The sequence below is a fragment of the Melopsittacus undulatus genome, chromosome Z (genome assembly GCF_012275295.1).
Source record: "Melopsittacus undulatus isolate bMelUnd1 chromosome Z, bMelUnd1.mat.Z, whole genome shotgun sequence".
NCBI lineage: Eukaryota > Metazoa > Chordata > Aves > Psittaciformes > Psittaculidae > Melopsittacus > Melopsittacus undulatus.
In genome coordinates this window covers 49,727,825-49,748,800 of record NC_047557.1, presented here as the reverse complement: position 1 = coordinate 49,748,800, position 20,976 = coordinate 49,727,825, and the positions used below count along the sequence as shown (strand labels likewise).

At 39.7% G+C, this 20,976-nt stretch overlaps 1 protein-coding gene across 1 annotated transcript; it reads left to right on the top strand.

The window, feature by feature from the left end:
* Positions 1-19,781: 19,781 nt before the first annotated feature.
* CTXN3 (cortexin 3) lies at positions 19,782-20,075 on the top strand. Its single transcript, XM_005155065.1, has one exon. It carries the CDS (start codon positions 19,782-19,784, stop codon positions 20,073-20,075), a length of 294 nt encoding a protein of 97 aa, XP_005155122.1.
* Positions 20,076-20,976: the final 901 nt, after the last annotated feature.

Genomic DNA, 20,976 nt, shown 5'->3' with positions numbered 1-20,976 from the left:
GTGACCAAACAAGAGGTTTGTGGGGATGTGATAGCTGAGCTAAAGATAAAAATAGATCTATGATTTCTGATGTAATCTACATGTGATCTTGGAGTAGACTCCACAGAACACAGGATCATCCTTTCACCTTTGACTAATGACAAAGGCAAGATACTGTCTTTCTTAGGACAGGATTTGGCAGGGCATGACTCTGTCATCTTGATATATCTTCTTTAGCTGGGGTGTGAGCAGAGACAAATACCTGGAGGGTTCTCCAGTGTTGGGAACTTTGGGTCCCATCCAGGATGTTGAAAGGATCAAATGCCTGGTGGATTTCAATAGACTGTAAAAGGAAACTAAGCAGATGGTCACATGGGACAGAAAACCAAAACAGAAAAAAGGCTGCTGCCCCAGAACTGTGAAGTAAGTGAAGCAGAACCAAGGTGCCATGGAGCACAAACAAGCCAGCTTTCCGTCAGAGAATGATGCCCTTTCTGGAGAAGTAATAGGTTTCCACCCCACATACCTGCTCTTAGATGAATTTTGTCAGACCTGGGTTCCTTCTCAGACTGCTTCAGGATGAGCTCTCCTTTCTTTAAAGCAGTATCACTTCCCTCCCTGTATTTTGTTGTTATAAATATCTGACTAAGTAGAATCTCCTTCTCTCTGTAACATTTTGCTAGGATCATTTGCAGAAAAATGAAATTGCTGAAGTCTACCAAGAAACATGAGCAGCAGATTTTTCTGAACTACAGCTGAAAAACAATCAGAGAGAATGTAATAACATGCACTTTCAGCTGTGATGAAACTTAAAGAAATTAAATTTAAGTCAAAGAGAAAATATGTGAGCAGTCAGAATTAACTGAAATGAAAGACACTTAGGGAAGCAACACAGCAGGATAAACAACAGAAATTAATGATTTTTTTTCAGCTGTTTCTAATACCTGAAACTATTGCAGCTGTAACGAAGAAAGACTGTATTTAGTGGTATAAGGGCATCGCATTGCTAAAAAGCAGTCTTAGTTCAGGTGAAGTGCAACCAGTGCAGTAGCTGTACTAGCTCCTTCAGTGCCTTTCTTGGGAAAGTTCAAGTAACACCGCAAGGAGAATTGCTGTGTCAGTCCTGCAAAGGCATCCTCATTGCCTCACACATCTCAGTGCAACACTGACTAACAAACGGCAGATTGGTTTTTTTACATGATGGCTGCTCTCTGTCAAGCTAAGCATAACTTGAAAACGATTACTCTAGTGCAGCTAATTTGCACAGATTCTGTACTAGAAGTATAAATTAAGAGGTGCTAAGGTGTCTCTGCTGACTAGAAGATGCAATTGTGGGTGGCAAACTCCTGTGAAGGATGGTAGCTTTGTCAATGCTTTCTGATTGGACTTGTATCAGGCAGTGCTTCTGAGATGGCAGGGAAGGTGGGATAACAAGATGAGACAAGATGTCTATGCATGCGGATTTTCAAAATGACTGGGGAAAAGGAGACAATGGAAAGCAATAGGTTTATTGTTTTGAATGAGTAATTGCAAAACCCTTGGAGGGATGATTTCAGAGCACACAGACTATTCGGAGTAGAGAAGCACTGCCTCTGACTGTGCTTTGAGTCTAGGAGAAGAGGTCTCTATTTGAAGTCACAGAAAGATTTTGCACAATATCTCATTTGTCTCACTGTTTGCTGTCAATAAAGAGTGAATTAGAGTTAATGAATCGGTATCAATTTATTTTGTGCCCATTGGATGTCCCATGAAACCAGAGCAAAGTTATCTTGTTAGGCAGCATGAGAGAGATACGGTCATACCATTGCAGAGCCTGAGAGACAAAAGGTTGCAGCTTCCAGTTCTGTTAAGCCACCTTTTTCATAAGCTTCACAATTGTTTTACTGTTATATCTTAGGTTTAAATACAATGCATTTTAAATGGGGTTTTATCATCTGGAAAGCCTTAAGGGCTATACAGGCCTAATGTCACTGGAAAGGTTTATTGACAAATGCTTGTACTCACGAAGGCTGTGCTCATGAGGGCAATGAAATGCTGTTTTGGTAACACTTTCAGTGCTCATTGCTGTAATCTGCAGTTAGAAATCACCCCAGTACCTTTCCTGTATCTGCCTCTAATGATACTGCAGTCTGCCTCTGACAAGGCTGAATGCCCAGATGCTGGGAGTTGGTTTTCAAAATACTGTATCATGCAGTGGGTGAGATTAATGAGAATAATTTAAAATCATCGACAAGATTTAAAAAATATTGTGGGTATTTTTGTAGCTTTATGATAAGTACTGCAATGTCCCAGAACAAGACTTGTCTCTCTCTTTTCAACTTTGTTTTACATCTTTGACATGTCAGATGTCGAATGAATCAGAATCACAGACTAGGCCAGGTTGGAAGGGACCTTAGAAACTTACTTGGTGTATCCTTTTATGGGAAAGGGAGTATTGATATTATCCAGCACCCTGTCCAAGCACATCTTGAAAACCCCCAGCAGTGGGGACTCCACCATGTCCATGGGAAGGTTGTTGATTGTTTTCACTGTAAAAAAAAATCTTATTTATTTTCAGATGAAATGGTTTCCATTTCCTATTAAAGTAATTGAAGGATAGAGAAGTGAGGAAAACCTTTGGTATTCCTTTTAGTTTTCTTTAAATGAATAAAGTAATCTTCTTTGGCTTCAGATTTAGCATATGATATTAAATTAAGAAACATCCTATTTTTCACTCCGAAGGTATGTTATAGAGAAGACACCTCCCAAAAAATCTTACACTGGAGATTTCCCCTCACTTTTGTACTTGTGACCTTACAATGAGAATATAATTAAAACAGGGCCTTTAGGCAAAGGTGAGTTTCCATCTTCTTATTCTTCTGCATGACAACTGGTGTACAGGCAGCTCCACCAGGACAAGGGCACTTTACAGTTGGCAGTATGACAGCTGGTGCTGACAGGGCATGTACAAATAGTGTAGAGAGGTGTGAGCATGGATGGCTGGGAGTCTTGTAGCTTGCCATAAGAATTCTGCTCCTTTACTAGAAATGTCTTCAGTTCATGGCACGATTACAATCTGAATACCTCAATATATATTTATGTTTGCATGTATGCACACATCCTATTAGCTGATGTTGTCTTGTGGCTTCTTTCCCAGCATGTTGGTATGCAGAAAACTCCTGTTCCCTCTTTTCAGTCATTAGACTGTTCTCCTGCTTTTGTGTGCACTTAACTGAAACCATAATTTTGCAATTAGCTGTCCTTCAAATCTTCCCTCTTTTCAGCCTTCTTTCCTACAGTTTCTCCCTATCTCCCTCTGCAGCTGCTTTCACCTCTCTTTATACGTGCGTCCTAACTGTGAACTGCTGAAATCACCCTGCTCCATCTGTAACTAACTCCCTTTCAACCTTGATCAGTTACAGTCCTATTTGCATATCTGCTCCTCGAGGTAACCACAGCTATGGCACACCCGTGGTTCCTCCCATCTGTTTTAATCTTTCCCTTTGTCTGTCTCTAGGGAGAGATGACTGCATAGTGATTTTCCTCCCCAGCTTTGCAGATAGGTTTAGGATGCAGTTTCAAGCTGTGGCTAAGCCAAACTAATAATAAGCTACTGCTGAAAGAGGCAGCCATGGTCCTCTGCTTTCAGGTTCCCTGCTCTGTGCCCATCTCTTTTGAGATGCTAACTGATCTGATTAAGACCTTTTTTTGTTTTGTTTCATTTTTTATTCCCCAGATGGATTTTTCCACACCTGATTTATGCTGTAGTTGCACAATAGCTGTGTCTGATGCAAAGGGAGGGGTGGAAACTTTCAGGGCTGGAAGGTGGGGGTGTGCAGATTTGCCCCTTTTTGGCAGTAGCTCACACACTGACTTTGCTGCAGTATGAAAAGTCTCTCTTGAATCAAGAATCAGGGAGATAAATGGCTAGCTACAGATTTTCCCAGGAGAAAAGGTCATCAGTTCTTCATGCCGGGTGGCTACAGAGGAAGAAAGTGCCAAGGGATATGGGCAACCTGAATGAGAATGTAGGAGGGTGTGGAAAGGAGGAGGGTTAACTTCCTTTCACTGCTGCTTGTTCCAAAGCAGTCTACAATAACTTAGTTTCTGTTTATGATTCTGGTAATGTTTCATTAGTGTCTCAAATCTAAGGAAAGAGGCTGAAAAAAAACCCCAGTGTAATTTGAATTCATGATTTGTGAAATATCAACGTAAAAAAAGTGAAGGCTATATAACCAATCACTTTCCAAAATAAGAATACAGATGGATTCAAATTAAAGGTTATGAACTTTTAGGTATACTTCTATTAGTAAATGACAAATTTGTTGAAGAAAAAATGTAGCAGAACTACTTTGAGGAGCTTTCATGCTTTTGAAATGTCTTTTTCAATGCACATTTGAGGACCTGGCATACTCCTGCCTGGTTTGTCACAGATCAAAAGCATGGTACCTTTTGTACAGAATCCTTCAGCTTAATTTTAATTGATGTGCTAACGGCCTTCCATATGAAGCCCATTATATTTGTTACTACCTTTTAAAATAGGATTAAATCAGTTGCCCTGATCATGTAAAATGTGAACATATCTTGAATGTAAAGTAACTGCAGTATTCAATAGCTCTATTGTCTGTCTTTTTAGATGGGCTCACATGATTTTAGCTTAAAGTAAGGAGACCAATTTTATTTTTTGAGGATTATAAATTCCATGACAGGACAGCAAGAGGTAGCATTACAATATGCTAGTTATTATGCTGTTTGGAAAGAGAATTGCATAACTAATCTTTTGTCACATGAAATCATTATGCTCATATTTGAAATGTATTGTTTCCAGCCTTTGTGCAAGTACTAATAAAATTAAATAATCTTAAATTAAATAACTGTTTTTATGAACATTTCCTTAAATTACCTAATAATGTATTCTGCTATTTTCTGATGCAAATACATAACATCTGTGTATAATATTAGATCAATGGCAACATTTAGCTGTGGGGAAAAATGTTCCATTTTGGTTGTGTCAATGTGACCTGTTGCACTGCTGGGTGTGTAAAACATTCCTTATGGAACTTCTGTGGTTTTTACTGAAAAAGCACTGTTGCCTTTGGCATTTCTGGGTTAGCCAACAAGATGACTTTAATTCCTTTAAGGCCCTAATTTAACCAAAACAGTGGACAAGAATTACTTGGGCGTTACCAGCTTCCTTGGCTTGAATTCTGTAACACATTGTATAGAAATCTTAACTGTATGGGTTTATTTAAGGGATCTACCTCTTCCTTTAATGACACACTCTCAAAGGTTGACATAATTTTGAAAAAGGGGCAGCTTCTGTAAAGGAAGCAGGGCTCTTGAAAGGGAAAAACATAATCACCATCCCAAATTGCTCTAAAGGTCAGCAGTTATATCCCTGTACACTCAACCTCTCTGCTCAGACGATCCTGTCTCAGCAGTAGCTCTCAGTTCTGCAAAGTTATTGAAAATCAGGACAAAATCAAGCAGCAAGAGAGCCAGCAACCTGCTCATTAAGTTCTCACATGTCTCTTCATATTCCTTGTTCAAAATTTCTCTATGTTATTCTGAGGTGACTCTTAAGGCGAGCTAGCAAATGTGGGAAGGAGAATGTTAGGTAGCATTTATAATTTCTTAAGCAATAAAATCTGTTCAGTGATGCCACTCTGTTGTTTTTTTTAAATGATACTTAGACATAAAATATGCCTTAACTGACATTACTGAACTTCATTACACCAAACCACAATTCCTAAATAATGCACTGATGTCTTTTGAAAGGCATCCTAATCCAGTCTCTTAATCTTCAGCATTATAGCAGTCAATTCACACATTGCTTAATGACTAATAAGCCTATGGATTAGAAATATAACCATAGATATAACCAAAGATATAACTATCCACACACTTTTATTCTCCTGTGTCCATGTATAACCCCCATTTTCAAGAAGGGGAAAATGGATGACCCGGGGAATTACAGACCAGTCAGTCTCACCTCTGGCCTGGCAAAATCTGGGAGCAGGTTCTCTTGGAAGGCATGCTAGGGCACATGAAAAACAACAAGGTGCTTGGTGACAGCCAGCATGGCTTTACTAGGGGGAAATCCTGCCTGAACAATTTGGTGGCCTTCTATGATGGGGCTACAAAAGTGATGGACAGGGGTGGAGCAGTTGATGTCATCTACCTGGACTTGTGCAAAGCGTTTGACACTGTCCCACATGACATCCTTGTCTCTAAATTGGAGAGACATCAATTTGATAGGTGGACCACTCTGTGGATAAAGAACTGGCTAGATGGTCGCACTCGAAGAGTTGTGGTCAACGGTTCAATGCCCGGCTGGGGATCAGTAATGAGTGGTGTCCCTCAGGGATTGGTGCTGGGACCGGTCTTGGTTAATATCTTTGTCGCTGACATGGACAATGGAATTGAGTGTGCCCTCAGCAACTTTGCCAATGACACCAAGCTGTGTGGTTCAGTTGATACGCTGGAGGGAAGGAATGCCATCCAGAGGGACCTTGACACACTTGTGAGGTGGGCTGATGCCAACCTCATGAAGTTTAACCATGCCAAGTGCAAGGTCTTACACCTGGGTGGGAGCAATCCCAGGCACAGCTACAGGTTGGGCAAAAAGGAAATTCATGGTAGTCCTGCGGAGAAGGACTTGGGGGTGTTAGTCAATGAGAAAATGAACATGAGCCAGCAGTGTGCACTTACAGCCCAGAAAGCCAACCGTATCCTGGGCTGCATGAAAAGGAGCGTGATCAGCAGGTTGAAGGAGGTGATCCTGCCCCTCTACTCTGCTCTCCTGAGACCCCACTTGGAGTATTGTGTGCAGTTCTGGTGTCCTCAACATAAAAAGGACATGGAACTGTTAGAACAAGTCCAGAGGAGGGCCACGAGGATGATCAGCGTAGTGGAGCACCTCCCGTATGAAGACAGGCTGAGAAAGTTGGGTCTGTTCAGCCTGGAGAAGAGAAGGCTGCGTGGAGACCTCAGAGCAGCTTTCCAGTATCTGAAGGGGGCCTACAGGGATGCTGGGGAGGAGCTCTTCATTAGCAACTGTAGTGATAGGACAAGGGGTAACGGGTTGAAACTTAAACAGCAGTGGTTTAGACTGGATCTAAGGAAGAAATTCTTTACTGTTAGAGTGATGACGTACTGGAATGGGTTGCCCAGGGTGGTAGTGAATGCTCCATCCCTGGCAGTGTTCAAGACCAGGTTGGATGAAGCCTTGGGTGATATGCTTTAGTGTGAGGTGTCCCTGCCCATGGCAGGGGGGTTGGAACTAGATGATCTTAAGGTCCTTTCCAATCCTAGCTATTCTATGATTCTATGTAATGTGTAAGTTTAAATCAGTGTTTGTATGGAGCTGCCAGTCACAAGATATTTTGTACTCTCCTTTGTTCAGACACCATCTGAATTTTACACAGCTGCCTGCATAAATGAGATGTAGGAAGAAAAATAGAAGTTGTTGCAAACCTTTATGTTTTGGCAGCAGAAGTGCTGTCATGTTATGTTAGGTGTCACATCTAGGCTGTATTAAGAGAAAAATGGGAGGTAGAGAAAAACGCAGAGAAGGTACAATTATTTTGAAATCTTGGCTGTTATGGTGAATTATGCAAATTTTGTTAGGGATTTTCCTCTTTTTTGGTATTGCTATGGTGCACACTAAAAATACATATAAAAAAATCAATACTAATGCAATATAATTTGCAAACACCTCTGAGGTACTAAATATCAATGAGTTAGTGAAGTGAATGCCACCTCTGGTTTAAGTTGATGGGATATTGCACTTTACAGGTATTATACTACACTGTGCTTATCCCCATTCCTGCTATCCTTCAATGTCAATTAGAAATGAGCAACTCAATTGGCACTTCCAAGAAGGCTGAAGCAGGATGTGATTTGTCAACTTTTGTGGCAAAACCATAATCAATCATAGAATCATATAATCAACTAGGTTGGAAAAGACCCATAAGTTCATCAAATCAAACAGAGTATAATAATGAGGGAAATGCTCAGGATTAAATGCCTGAAATGAGCACTATGGCCATGGTTGCAAACAAGTAAACAACACAAATAGGAATGTGAGAGCTTTTGATTTAGAGCTATCTGTATCATACTTTAGATTCCTTTTAGGAATCTATTACTTTTTTAGGATCCTTTAGATTCCTCCAGGGAAGGTTCTGTCACCCCACAACTTATCTTTGTTCCCTTTTCACTCTCCATTCTCCACATAAACAGCCCTCCCTGCCCCAGTATTTTTTATTTTCACTTTGTTCTTACACAGATTTTAGAAGTCTCTTTAGGTTAGAATCATAAAACTTGTCAGTGTCGACCATCAGAATATGGACAATACTTACACTGAATGCAAAAGAAAATCTCTCATGGCTTTCTCTGGCCAAACCAGGATTCCAGCCTGATTGGTCTGTGCACCCATTGTTGCTAAAGATTACAGCAGTAGATGCAAAGATGAGATAACCACTTATGTTAGGACAGGAAAGCAGGGAAGCCACACAGCCTCCAAAGTAAATCTCATTTATAATACCACTTTTCCTTCAGACATCTGAATATTTTACCCTCCCCAACATTTTGTACTTCCTGCTTTTTCCTGGCAATGGTAGATACCTGCTGTCTAGGCTGAGGCACCCTTTAGAAATGTTCCAGGTTTTTTATTCAGTTTTACTTGGTCCCACAAAAATAGTTTTAATGATGTGCCAAATGAAACATATACGTGAGAGCTCAAGTAATTGCTATGGAAAATGCTGGTTAATATTTGGATCACAGAGATGAAATTACAGGGTAGAATTGTACTAAATAGAGAAGGCAGGGAAACAGATTGTGCCATGTCAAATCTTCTGAGATTATCATAAGGAACCCATGTGCACTCCAGATAGCTTTACTAGTAAGAAGTTAGCAGTCATGTTGCTTGCCTACTACTCTCAGAAAATGTCTAAACTACATTTTTATTTTGAATGACCTGTGCTAAGGAGGATATTCATGCACTGTCACATGACTGTCAAAGAAAACTTCCCCATGCATGAACAAAACATGAAAAGCAATGGAGTTACCCTGAAAACACAGTGTGGTTTCAGTGGGCCCATGAATATAGTGATGGGCTTATTTTGCAAGATACCTTTCATGATGGAGGTGGTGGAGTGCCAGTGGTAGAACTGCAGGGCCTGAGAGGGAAAGTGGAGATGGGAGCCTCTATGTTGTTTAAGAGATGCCTGATCTGACTCTGTGGTCAGAATGTTCACAGTACCTGCTAGAATCAGCCCATACTTACAGCCAAATACATGTCATAGGGAAGGATGCCTCCAAATGTTAGTGGCAATTAAATTCACCTGTAGGTGAAAATAAAGATTCGGTGTATTAAGCAACTTAACACATGACCCTTGGGCCAAACATGTGTGGCCTACCTGCCTTTTCTGCCAGAGAAGAAGCTGTGCTGGGCTGCAAATCCCATTGAATCAGCTGAAGTCTTTCTACCTTACTTTATCTCTACAGACTTGACTCAGAAAGTCAGTTCTTGACAATAGCTATGAGGTTTATAGGATCTCAGCATAAACATCTGTGAGAGCAAACTGCAGGAAAAAAATAAGTCTGCACTATCCTTTTGCATCTGTGTTAAGTATGGTGGCAAAAGACCTGCAAGATGGACACCTGCTACTGAGTATGTGGCATGTCACTGCTTTATACAATGATGTACTTTGTACAATGCATGACTTCAAGGCCCCCACCACCACCTCTCAAAAGTAAGTAACAGATCTGTGAGTAGTCGAAAATAGAAGCACACAAAAAAGCTGGCAGGAGTCTCTTTTGAGTTGCAGTGAATAACTCAGGATTGCATTCATGGCTTTTAATCAAAACCTGATAGTTTTCTGAAAGGCTGCCCTTATTTACACTTTCTGAAATTGACAGCAATTTTTGAACTGAAGCACTAAATATTAAATACAATTATATTCATATTTCCTGTTTCAAAAAAGTTGTTAAAACACAACCCTACAGCAAAGCAAGCCAAGGCTGTGGAAAATATTTTTATGATACTGGCTGAGAAACACTCCCTACGAAGAGAATTAAAGGAACTTCCCTATTAAATAGCCAGAGATACAAATTCATCCCATTACTAGCGCTGTAGGTAATTACCTGAAATACCAATGTATTTCTGGTATTTATTTAGAATTTTACATCATTTACATTCAAAGGCATATGAGAAGTATACCATTTTCAAATAAAGTAATTTAGGAGTTTGCAGCCTCTAGGGTTGGAATCCAGGATATGATGCCCTCATTGCAAGCCCTACAAGAACTGACCCTGTAGCATCCATTAAACTGAAAGTCACACCCAAAAACCTAAGCTGCCTAAAGCACCATTAATGGGACTACAAGAGCCTAATTCTGAAACTGACATCCAAAGCAGTCCCTGGCTAACAGTTGCCTTACTAGGCTGTCCTCCTGTCTTCCCTCTTTGACTTGGTCAGAGACATGCCTGAGCTTTTCCACTTAATTCTTGGCTTCCACTTTAATCTTACCGGGACCAAAACCTTGCAAAAGCAGTGCATATGCTTCCTCTGGAGTCCAACTCACACAGTGTGGCAGCAGCATTGAGCATTGAGCTTTATGTGTTAACCCAGGTGGATTTTTCTGAGGTTCAGGTGTTGTTTGTTTTTTGTTTGCTTGTTTGTTTTATCAAATGTCTAATTAACATAAAATGCATATAGAGTGGTAGGAGAAAACCTCCCCTTCTGTGGGAAGTCCCTTATTGCTGAATTACAGATTCACACTCTTATGATCTGTCATCCTCTAAGAAATGAATCATTCCTTCTTTTCTTGCAGAGTTGCTCAGTTTCTGGGAGCTGAGTGGATGACAACTTCTACTAAAATGAGAATTTTTTAAAGGGAAAAGTGTGATTAAGAGATGCTTTATGACATAAAAGATAGACCTCAAGAAAGCACACCAGCTTGCCTTGACCACAGATCAGTGCTGCTGTAGTAATGTGCTACTGGGTCTGTAAGATTTTGGTTGATTTGAAAGTACTTACATGCAAAATATAAAGTTTCTGGCTGATGTTATGAAATTCCTATGCCAGAAATCTTCTGGGAATGTAATCCAGCCTCTTTTTTCAAGTCTTGTCATGAGTATTCCAGACAAGGAGGGGTTACTAAGCCTTGTCAATTACTGTTCCAAAAGTTGCAGAGTACAGCAATGAGGTGGATCTAATCTAGCTGTGTGGAGGTCAGGTTTGGAAAGTGGAAAATCCCCAAAGATTAAAAAAGGGAAATTACAAGTTGGCTCTTTGAAGTCACAGAACAAGAGATGCTGATGGGATTAAGAGAAGTGTAGGAAGGGGTTCTAGGACACCCTTTTAAAAGCTTGTCTAGAGGAACAGATCCTGAGGGATTCAGAGGGTGAAGAACACAGCATCAGATTGATCTATGCCCGCGTGTGTGAAGGAGAACAAGGAGGTGAAAATTCCTTCCTGAAATGTTTTCCTGCAGTGGCAGAGGGATACCCTGGTGTGGGCATAATATATTCATACAGCAGGCTGGCTTGTGGCTTATGCTGAGGTATAGCTACTCTGCAAAGCAACCTGCTGGCAACTAATTGTCACATATAGAATATTTGTGTGTGCCAGTCCTAGATCCCTGAATAGCCCTTGTTATCTGCTTACCCTGCAATGAGCGAGGTGCTGAGGAAACCCTGCATGGAGATTTTTATGTGACAGCAAGAGGAGGTGCTTCTTTCGTTTTGGTTGTAAGGCATGAAAAGCCAGACTGTCAATGGGTTTATGGCAGACCACCCCCAGGGTGCATGGATGTCTCCGGTTGCCTGCATGGGTGTCCACAAAATGACCATCTCTGAATTCTGGTTATCTGGGTGACAGCTTTGCATCATCCCTGCAAGCATATTTTGTCCTACTACATGCACAAAATGATAGTCCCATGCTCCACAATGTTGACCCTGCCAAAGACAATGTGGTTGGCAAGGTTAATGTTTTAAGATAAAGAATGTTTCCACAGGAAAATCCTCAAGGGGTAGAGAAAGGAAGATAATTCTTGTGAGCTTTAAATCTATTGTCCATAACAGAAGCCTGAAGGGAATATGAGAGCAGAATAATATTCCATATTCTTTGTCTGGCCTATGAAAATATGGGATATCTGAAAACTAAAGTTCCCTGTAGGAAATCAAAACAAATGACATTCCGTCACACTGAAATGGTTTGGCGTCTCAGTGTGGATGTATGTGTGTGTGTGCCTGCTTGTTTTGAAGGAAAAACTCTCAGAAAAACAGCCCTTACACTTTTTAATCAGCCTATCTGACTGACATTCTAAAACTGACTTAATTTTTCTCATGGGAAAGGAAAACAGGAACCTTCTCGCTTTAGTTAGATATTTTCCCTCAAAATAAAAAGCAAGTATATCGAGGGCAGCTTTAGAATGTGGAAACAAGTACAACTCCCAGGGCAAAAATCCCTAGATACAAATTCAGAAGTTAAGCTTTAAATGTTACTGACTATATCCTCTTCCATTGCAATGTCAGTTTATTTTCTAAAGAAAGTATACCATTGGCATTCATAGAATACACTACATTTTAAGATGTATAAAGGATTGAGATATTATAATATTAAGATAATATAATCATTATTTGGAATGACTGAAAAAAGAGTGTTAATTGGAGTTAAAAATACACGTTAGTGACAACGATATATAGAGAAGAAAGAAGCACTAGGTCTGATTTTGCAAAGGCATAGGAGTATCCTGTAAAGTTTTCTTTTGGTTGGTTTATTTTTTGGCACACCTTTTGGATGTTAATGTTCTGCTAAAGATGTTTTCAGACAGGCTGCAAGGCGACTGCTGTACTCAGCCAAGCAGAATCCACTGAAGCGTTGCTGAGGCAGAGTTGAAATTATAGCTTCTCTTTAAAAAAACAATAATATTGTCAGCTAATTACTTCTAACACACAAATAGAATTCTCAGTCGAGTTTGTAGTTTTTCATGTAAAATTCTAGGCCTTCAAACAGCAGCTTTTGAACTTGGGTATTTGCTTGTTTCTTGGCTGTCCCTGATCCTTTATGCTTAGAAATACAAGAAAGGTGCAGAAATACATATAAAGATATATGTAACAACCTGTAACTGCTGCAGTGGGAAATGGGTCAAGTTCCCCTCTATTAGATGAAGGTATTTGTTTCATAGAAATTGATTGTCTAATTTTCTTCATTTATTTAGTAAAGTTATAATCTTTATATTGCATATACCTGGCTAATATTCTCAATTACATCCTCCATACCAGGTCAGGAATACTGACATTAGACTTCAAAATAGCAATAATTAAATTACTATATACTGACTATATTGTTATGTATTCCCTATTTACTTTCTGGAAAGTATATTACAGTTCATCTTTTACTGATGTCAGGATAGTATAAAATCCATTTCTTGTCATTCTGAGCTGGAAACATTTCTTTTGTTGAGGATTTATGACTGTTACGACGACAATTTTTCAACTTGCTGATTCATGTAGGATGCAGCCCATAAAGATATTAGCTATGTTATTGGCTTTACAAGCTTTAGCATTTTTGGTTATCTTATTACTGCTATACCTTTAAAATATTCACTGTGGAGAAAGGTTGCATTACTGTTGCCTCTGTACCTGTATACCCTCCTTTTGAAAGAAGAGTGTGTAATGAGAAAGGAGAACAGTCTGTTGGGTGCATATTTCAGACCATTGCACAGATGCCTGAATGGTGTAAATATACTGATGTTTCACAGATTCATGCCTTCAGTAACTGCTGAAAAGCTAGCAATTACTCTAGAAAATGCAGTGAGTAATTCAAGTTTTTAGAATAACTTTGTCTTTTTTTTGTATAAATCATCCTTACACAGCTTATGTAGAGGAATTAAAAATATTATTTGTGTACATTAACACATTAAAGTGAGCTTGCATTTTAAACATTCCATGGTACATTAAGTAAAAATGATGTGCATGGTATTAGAGAGGGTCTATGAAAAAAAATAACAGGTCCCTTTCTAGCATTTTTTATTGCTAAAATTAACACTGTCAACTTCCTTTAGCAATGTTAACTACTGAATAGTGCACCACGGAGCTATTTTTGCACACAAAGGTCTGTCCTTAAAAGCCATTGAAAGATTATGAAGATATGTGACTTCAGGGAAAGGGCAATGGCATCTTGGTATCTGTCATGGGTTCAGCCGTAGCAGTCATTTTTCTCCTTCTTGTAGCTGGTGCAGTGCTGTGTTTTGAGTTATGGGCTGGGAACAGTTGCTTGATAGCGAGCATGTTTTGAGGGTGTTTTTGTTCAAGGCCTTTTCTGAGCACGTGCTCCAGCCAGGTGGAGGAGGGGAGGCCGGAAGGAAGGAGAGACAGGACACCTGACCCAGGCTAGCCAATGAGGTATTCCATACCATAGCACGTGATGCCCAGGATGCAACTGGGGGAGAGAGAGCTGGAGGGGTGGAGTGCTGGAAGAAAATGGAGGAGAGAACATGCGGTGCTCGGCCAGGCAGGGTGGAGTGAGTTATGGGTCGGTGGCTGGTGGGGTGTTGTATTCTTTTCGCTTGTTATTGGCTGTATCATTATTATTGTGTTATGCCTTAGCTATTAAACCGTTCTTATCTCAATCCGTGGGGGCTACATTCGTTGGATTCTCCTTCCTAACTCTCCGGGAGTTGGGGGACTTGGTTTAAACCATGACAGTATCAAATCTGTAAGAAGAAAAGGATGAAATACAGGTGAAAAGGGCATTACTAATATATCCAGTATGTACAGCTGGAAAGAGACTCTGGTGCAGCAAGCAACAGTACAGGATACAGTATGAAGGAACCTAAGAAGCATTAGGGTACAAGGGAAGTGCACATGTAATTTAATCTGGTAGCCTGGTACTTTTTGTAATCAAATTTTTCTTATTTAAGGTACGTTTAAAATGTCAATCACAGCAACTGAGCTGTGAGTGCATGGAAATATCTTTTCTCAAATATTTTGTGTACAGATGTTTGAGCCTGAAGAAACTTGCCATGTGTTTTTGTAGCTAAGGAAGTGAGTAATCAGTGAAACTAGTATGGGTGGTATAGGAAAATCATGCAAATGGTCTTGGCACTGCTGTCTGCTTGCTACATTCCATGAGATATTTCATAATGGAAAACCAATTGCTCCACTAATATAGGATACCTGCATATCAGGCATAGGGGGTGAAGCACCCAGTAAAGTCACAGGACCTTACAGATCAGGCCAGTAAATCCTGAGTGAACAAGAAGAGCGAAAGAAAATCCCTGGGTATTGACTTAAAAGAGAGATAAAAATATCATGTTTCATATCTTTAAATGTCTTGATCTTTAATGTCTTGTTGCTTAACTGTAATTTTTATCAAGCAAATTTTGCAGGACTACTTTGTAAGTAGGAAAGATGCTGATTAAGTTGACAGAACAGCATAGCTTGCTGCTGTAGCAGGAAACTTGGCCTTATGTCTAGTTACTAAGGCTGCAGGCCCCTGTGACTCAAAAGAGTTTTCTGCTAGTTAAATTACTCCTTTGACCTTGCTTCTTTCAGAGGCTTTTCTATTTGTTTTATGTGATTTACATTGAACAGTGCAGAGTGAATGATATGTCAAGAAATAGCAATAAAGAGATTTTGTCATTCTCTATGGTGTTTGATTATTAATATTTTTAAACATTTGCTTTGAATGCATGTGCACATAGATTGTGGATGTCACAGTTCATCCTGGATGTTGTCATCAATGGTTTCTTGAATTACCAGTTCCTCAGTATTTTGAAAGACAAAGGGCCAGTAATTCTAATCTGTGTGTATCTCCAGCAGTTTTGGAACAATTTACAGCAACTGAAGGTCAGCTCCCAAGCTACTCTGTGTCTCAGAGTACTGCAGCTACAGGATGGGATGATATGTAAGTTTATGAGCAGGTAGGATACACAACCTGGCAAAATGGGTAGAAGTAAGATTCTATTCAGCAAACTGGGATGTAATTTCCTACAGTCTCTTTGGCTGTGACTACTCACCAACATGCAAATCTCTTATAGTAAAAACATAAACATATGGGTATTGATGCAAAATGCAATTTATGTTGTATATGGCTATAAAAAGGGAGCAGTTTAAACAGAAGGACAAAACCACATTTAATTGTAAATATATTGTTCCTGGAGGTGCAGATCTTAAAGCCATTCTTTTGTTAGTCCTATTGTTCTCAAAGTAAGAAGCTTTAAACTGTGAGCCCTAAGGAAATCCTTTTAATGTACAACAATTTTCAATTAAAGTCAACTTTGAAATAAAAGAAATGCCAAAAGAACTGAAAAACCAATTAAAGGAGCTTTGAATAAACTTAACTATTCAGAGTCCTGTGAATTTGTATCTTTAAGATGAATGTGCAGATAGCTTTATCAACTAATTAATCCAGTGACATTTTAATTTCAAATATCTTAGTGGCTTGGCCAGAAAAATTACGTTTTGGTGACATTTGACCAGGCCCTGTTGTCATAGTTCAGCTACACAGCTGCAGGTAAATACCTGAAACTTTGTGAATGCTATAAAAGTTTAGGATGTGCCAAAGACTAACCTGTCAATTTAACACTACTAATGTTATGCAAGTTTTACTCTGTTTCTTTATTTCCTTATAAATTTACTATCTTAGACTGTAAGCACCACCTCAAGGAGAGCTATAATTGAACTATCTAATGGATGTGTGCACACTAGCAAGGAGAAATTATATGAACAACCTGGTGTGGATGGAGTGATGTGCAACTGTTTACTCATTAAACAAAGTGTTAAACACATCTGCAAGGAATCCATTACAGAACGTAATGAAGGGGCACATCTGCCTTCAAAAACAATAATAAAAACAATAAACAAACAAAAAAAAATCAGGGCTAGACATTTAAGTGAAGGATAACCTGTTTTTTTCTGTCAGTTATGATTTTACCTGAGATGTGAAATAAAAAGGAAAGCAGAAGGTCTGTACCTACAGGAATCTTGATTACATCAATGAATTTTTAAACAAGCTTGAGGCGCTTCCACCCCTGCTATAACTTGGCTCAGCATTTAGTGATTGGAACAAGCTGAAAAGAAACACAGTTGGGTTGTGTTGTTATTACTATTATCTGTTTTCTACCACTTCCTTTGTTACGATCTGTATTTTTTATTTATTTGTTTTGGCTGCATGGATGCTTTTGTGCTGTAATGGGGATATTTATAGTGTGCATCTCTCATGCTATTGTCTCTGGCCTCTTGGGATCTGCATTAGAGCTGTAGCAGAAATCTCTCTCATGCCATGGGGAAGAGTCTTTCTGGCTCTCTCTGCAGCTCCTCAGCACCCTCTTCCAGGCTCCTGTCCTCCCTGTCAGCCTGCTATAACTACCATCAAGGCAGGATGGAGCTCAGGCAGGATGGAGGAACTCTTGCAAGGTGTGCAGAGGTTCTCATACAAGAAAATACAGTTTGCCATGTAGAGTGTGCATGGTACAGGGAATGTTTCCAGTTGGAAAGAAACTCTCATGCTTAGTGCCAGGGCAGGTCTGCTGACACAACAGAAAATGATGGTCAGGGAGGAAGATACGGGACCCGTGGACTCCCTTATACCAGCTGCTCCAGGTGAATGACCAGAAGCCAGGAGTGTGGCCAAGATGCTTGCAAGCCTTATTACTTGTGTCTGTAGATATGCCCAATTAATGTCTTTAGCTAGTTAACTTCTTTCAAGTACTCATGTGCTTATATCAGTGGGGATATTTAAACATAATTTTCTCATAAAAGAAGTGGTTAATAAGCTCATCCATTTTTTAAATCAAGTTTCTTCAAAACTGTGTACATAATACTTTGTTCTAAGTCTGGCATTTAAAACCAGTGTACCAAAAGTTCATCTTTCCTGGCACTCACAGATTTTCCATCTTTTTAATTTTCTCACATGATTGCTAACTGTATTCAGGTAATGCCTAGAAAGGTGTCAGGAAAGCCTTTCCTGACTCTGATGCACTCTGATCTGTGGAAGCCAGCATAATTTCTGTATAGTGTAATTACAGTTTTAGGAAAGACTAAAGTTACATGTGTACAATATGTGTTTAGCTGAGGACATATGCTTAGATAAGCATTAAAAACTATGACATAATGTGTGTACAGAAAAGCTTTCCAAAATCAGAATGCTCGAGGTCTTTTAAAATGGGACACCATCACCTTTGACCTCCACTGCTGCATCAGTGCCACAGTGGTACACTCTCAGTTTATAGGTTTCTTCTTTTTTATAACCAGATTATTTATTGCCAGAATTCATTGTTTCCTTCACCAGATGTTCCCCACCCCCAAATGTCTGTTGTCTTTATTAAACCAGTTGCTCCTAAGTTTTAGCTCTCTCTGTTAGTCCTCTGCTTTACTTTTTTATCAGCTGGTAGTCGAGACACTTTTTTAAAAGACAAAATTAACAGTTTTGATCTCGCTATCTTTTCCATCATAAATTACACCAGGCAATAAGAGCCATGCAATTCCAATTTTTTGTTGCTTTAATACTTTCTCTATTTTGTTTAAGGTACAGTTTTTAGGATAATCCTAGAAATATTCCAATATTGCCATGTTTTCTTAATTATTTACACCTAATTACTGATCCCAGTTCAGTGACGGCATCAGTATAATGATTCCATCTATAAAATTATATGAAGCATATATGATATGAAGGCTATAATGATGTGAATTTTTTTTCTGTGTGTGCTACATACTGCATTGTGTTCTATTTCTTTTTCTTCCTTATTCCATTAACTCAATATGTTCACCCTACACAGTGTTGTCTTTTCAACCAGTTTTAAAGCCTTTCTTTTCCTAAGGACACTTCACAGGTAATTTCAGTGGTGTTGATGACCAGGCCTAATCTGTGGCATGCAGCTTCCCTCCTGCTGGAAGGAAAATCCATTGTGCAAAGGAGGAGGAAATAATGGCAGACAGACACCCAGATAGACAGTCAAGGGAGCAGATGTGCCAGGCAGGAAGTAGCACAGCATATGCGCTGCTGTCTAGGAACAAATCCCAAATCCTGGCATTTCTCTTGATATGGCAGAGCTGCTAACATAAAACCATTTTCTTGCTAACTGTGTTTGTAAACCCGATTCTGATTTTAAGACAGAAAACATTTAGAAACATTTGCCCTTGAGATAAATTTCTACTTGACTTGCTTCAAGCTGCCTTTCTAAATCTCTGAAACACAAATTATTTATGGCTTTTCTTTATCAGTGCTGCAGTGTTTTCAGGCATTGAATGATTGCTGCTTTCTGTCATGGGACATGTATATTTTGTTGGTTTGCAGTGGGTCCTGGTCCATCGTATCTCAAAACATTTTTGGTCATTGTGTAAAACCATAACTACATGTGTTTTTCAGACTCCTCTCACCCACCTTAAAGTAGCATCAACTACAGTTTGCCTGTCCTGCAGCAAGGCTTGAAATTTGTCTTTTCTCTGTGCTACCCACTGTGGTTAAACCCATCATTTTTCTCCTTGTAGGAAAGAAACGTTCTACTCCAGTCCAAATTACATGGTAGGTTAGAGAGAGGTTACTGCCAGCGCTGGTTGGGTGACAATTAAGATTTGTGGCTGGATTCTGTACTACCAACAGAACACTGCAGGATTTCTAACCTGTCTCAAATATGACACAGAGGCAAGCAGACCCTGCTGTCAAGTTCTTTTCCATCTAATTTTTCTCCATTATGAGAAAGTTGTATTGAAGTAAACAAACAAAAGGGCTATTTGCAATTAACATTGCTTCCCCTTTGCCCTACAGATAGCAGAGTGCATCTAAGTGGTTTCTACTCTGACCTCAGAAAATTATGATGAAAAGAAGGCAACTGTGGGATTATTCATTTCACCTTCTCTTGATGATGGATGGAGAGGTATTCACTGTCACTTTTGTGCCATCTGGGAACATGATACCAAATTCCAGCATGACCCTGGAACAGAAAACAATGTTTGCCTTTGTAAATTTATTATTTATTTTCTTGGGAATCCTCATTGCTCGCTGCTTCCGAATTCTCCTCGACCCCTACAGGAGTATGCCAACCTCAACCTGGGCTGAGGGACCTGATGGACTGGAGAAAGGCCAGTTTGACTATGCTCCTGTTTAGAGACGTAGAAGTATATAGGCTTATTTATAACTCTGATAAAGAAAAAAAAAAACCACAAAAACCAAATCACAGAATCCCAAGGGTTGGAAGGGACCTCAAAAGACCATCTAGTCCAACCTCCCTGCAAGAGCAGGGTAACCTAGAGTACATCACACAGGAACTTGTCCAGGTGGGCCTTGAATATCTCCAATGTAGGAGACTCCACAACCTCCCTGGGCAACCTGTTCCAGTGCTCTGTCACTCTTACAGTAAAGAAGCTCTTCCTGATGTTCACATGGAACCTCCTATGCTCCAGTTTACACCCATTGCCCCTTGTCCTATCACTGAATATCACTGAAAGAAACCTAGCTCCATCCCCTGACACCCACCCTTTACATATTTGTAAACACTGATGAGGTCACCCCTCAGTCTCCTCCAAGTTAAAGAGACCCAGCTCCCTCAGCCTCTCCTCATAAGGGAGGTGTTCCACTCCCTTAATCATCTTTGTGGCTCTGCGCTGGACTCTTTCAAGCAATTCCCTGTCCTTCTTGAACTGAGGGGACCAGAACTGGATGCAATACTCCAGATGCGGCCTCAATGTCTGTATTTTTTTCTGGTTTGTAGTTCTTAAGTATTACAGGAGTAGCAACATACAAATGTTCACATAATGAATTTTATTTCAATTGAATACCAAAGCAAATTAAATTTTTGGATCTCCTCCCTGGGAAAAAGATGAAGGCTGCACTAGCAGAACTTTTCTTCAGAATTCATTGGAACAATATGTAATGTAAGACACTAGAGCACATCTTCTCTTTCATCTCTTTCTTTTTACCATTAACACGAGTCTGTGGAGGAACGTGTCTTACAAATGAGGTAAGAATGTGGTTTTATGATCTGAATGTAGTAAATTAGCTTTTCAAGC

Excerpts from the sequence above, each read along its gene's own strand:
- CTXN3 (XM_005155065.1), top strand. The coding sequence starts at position 19,782 with ATGATGAAAAGAAGGCAACTGTGGGATTATTCATTTCACCTTCTCTTG.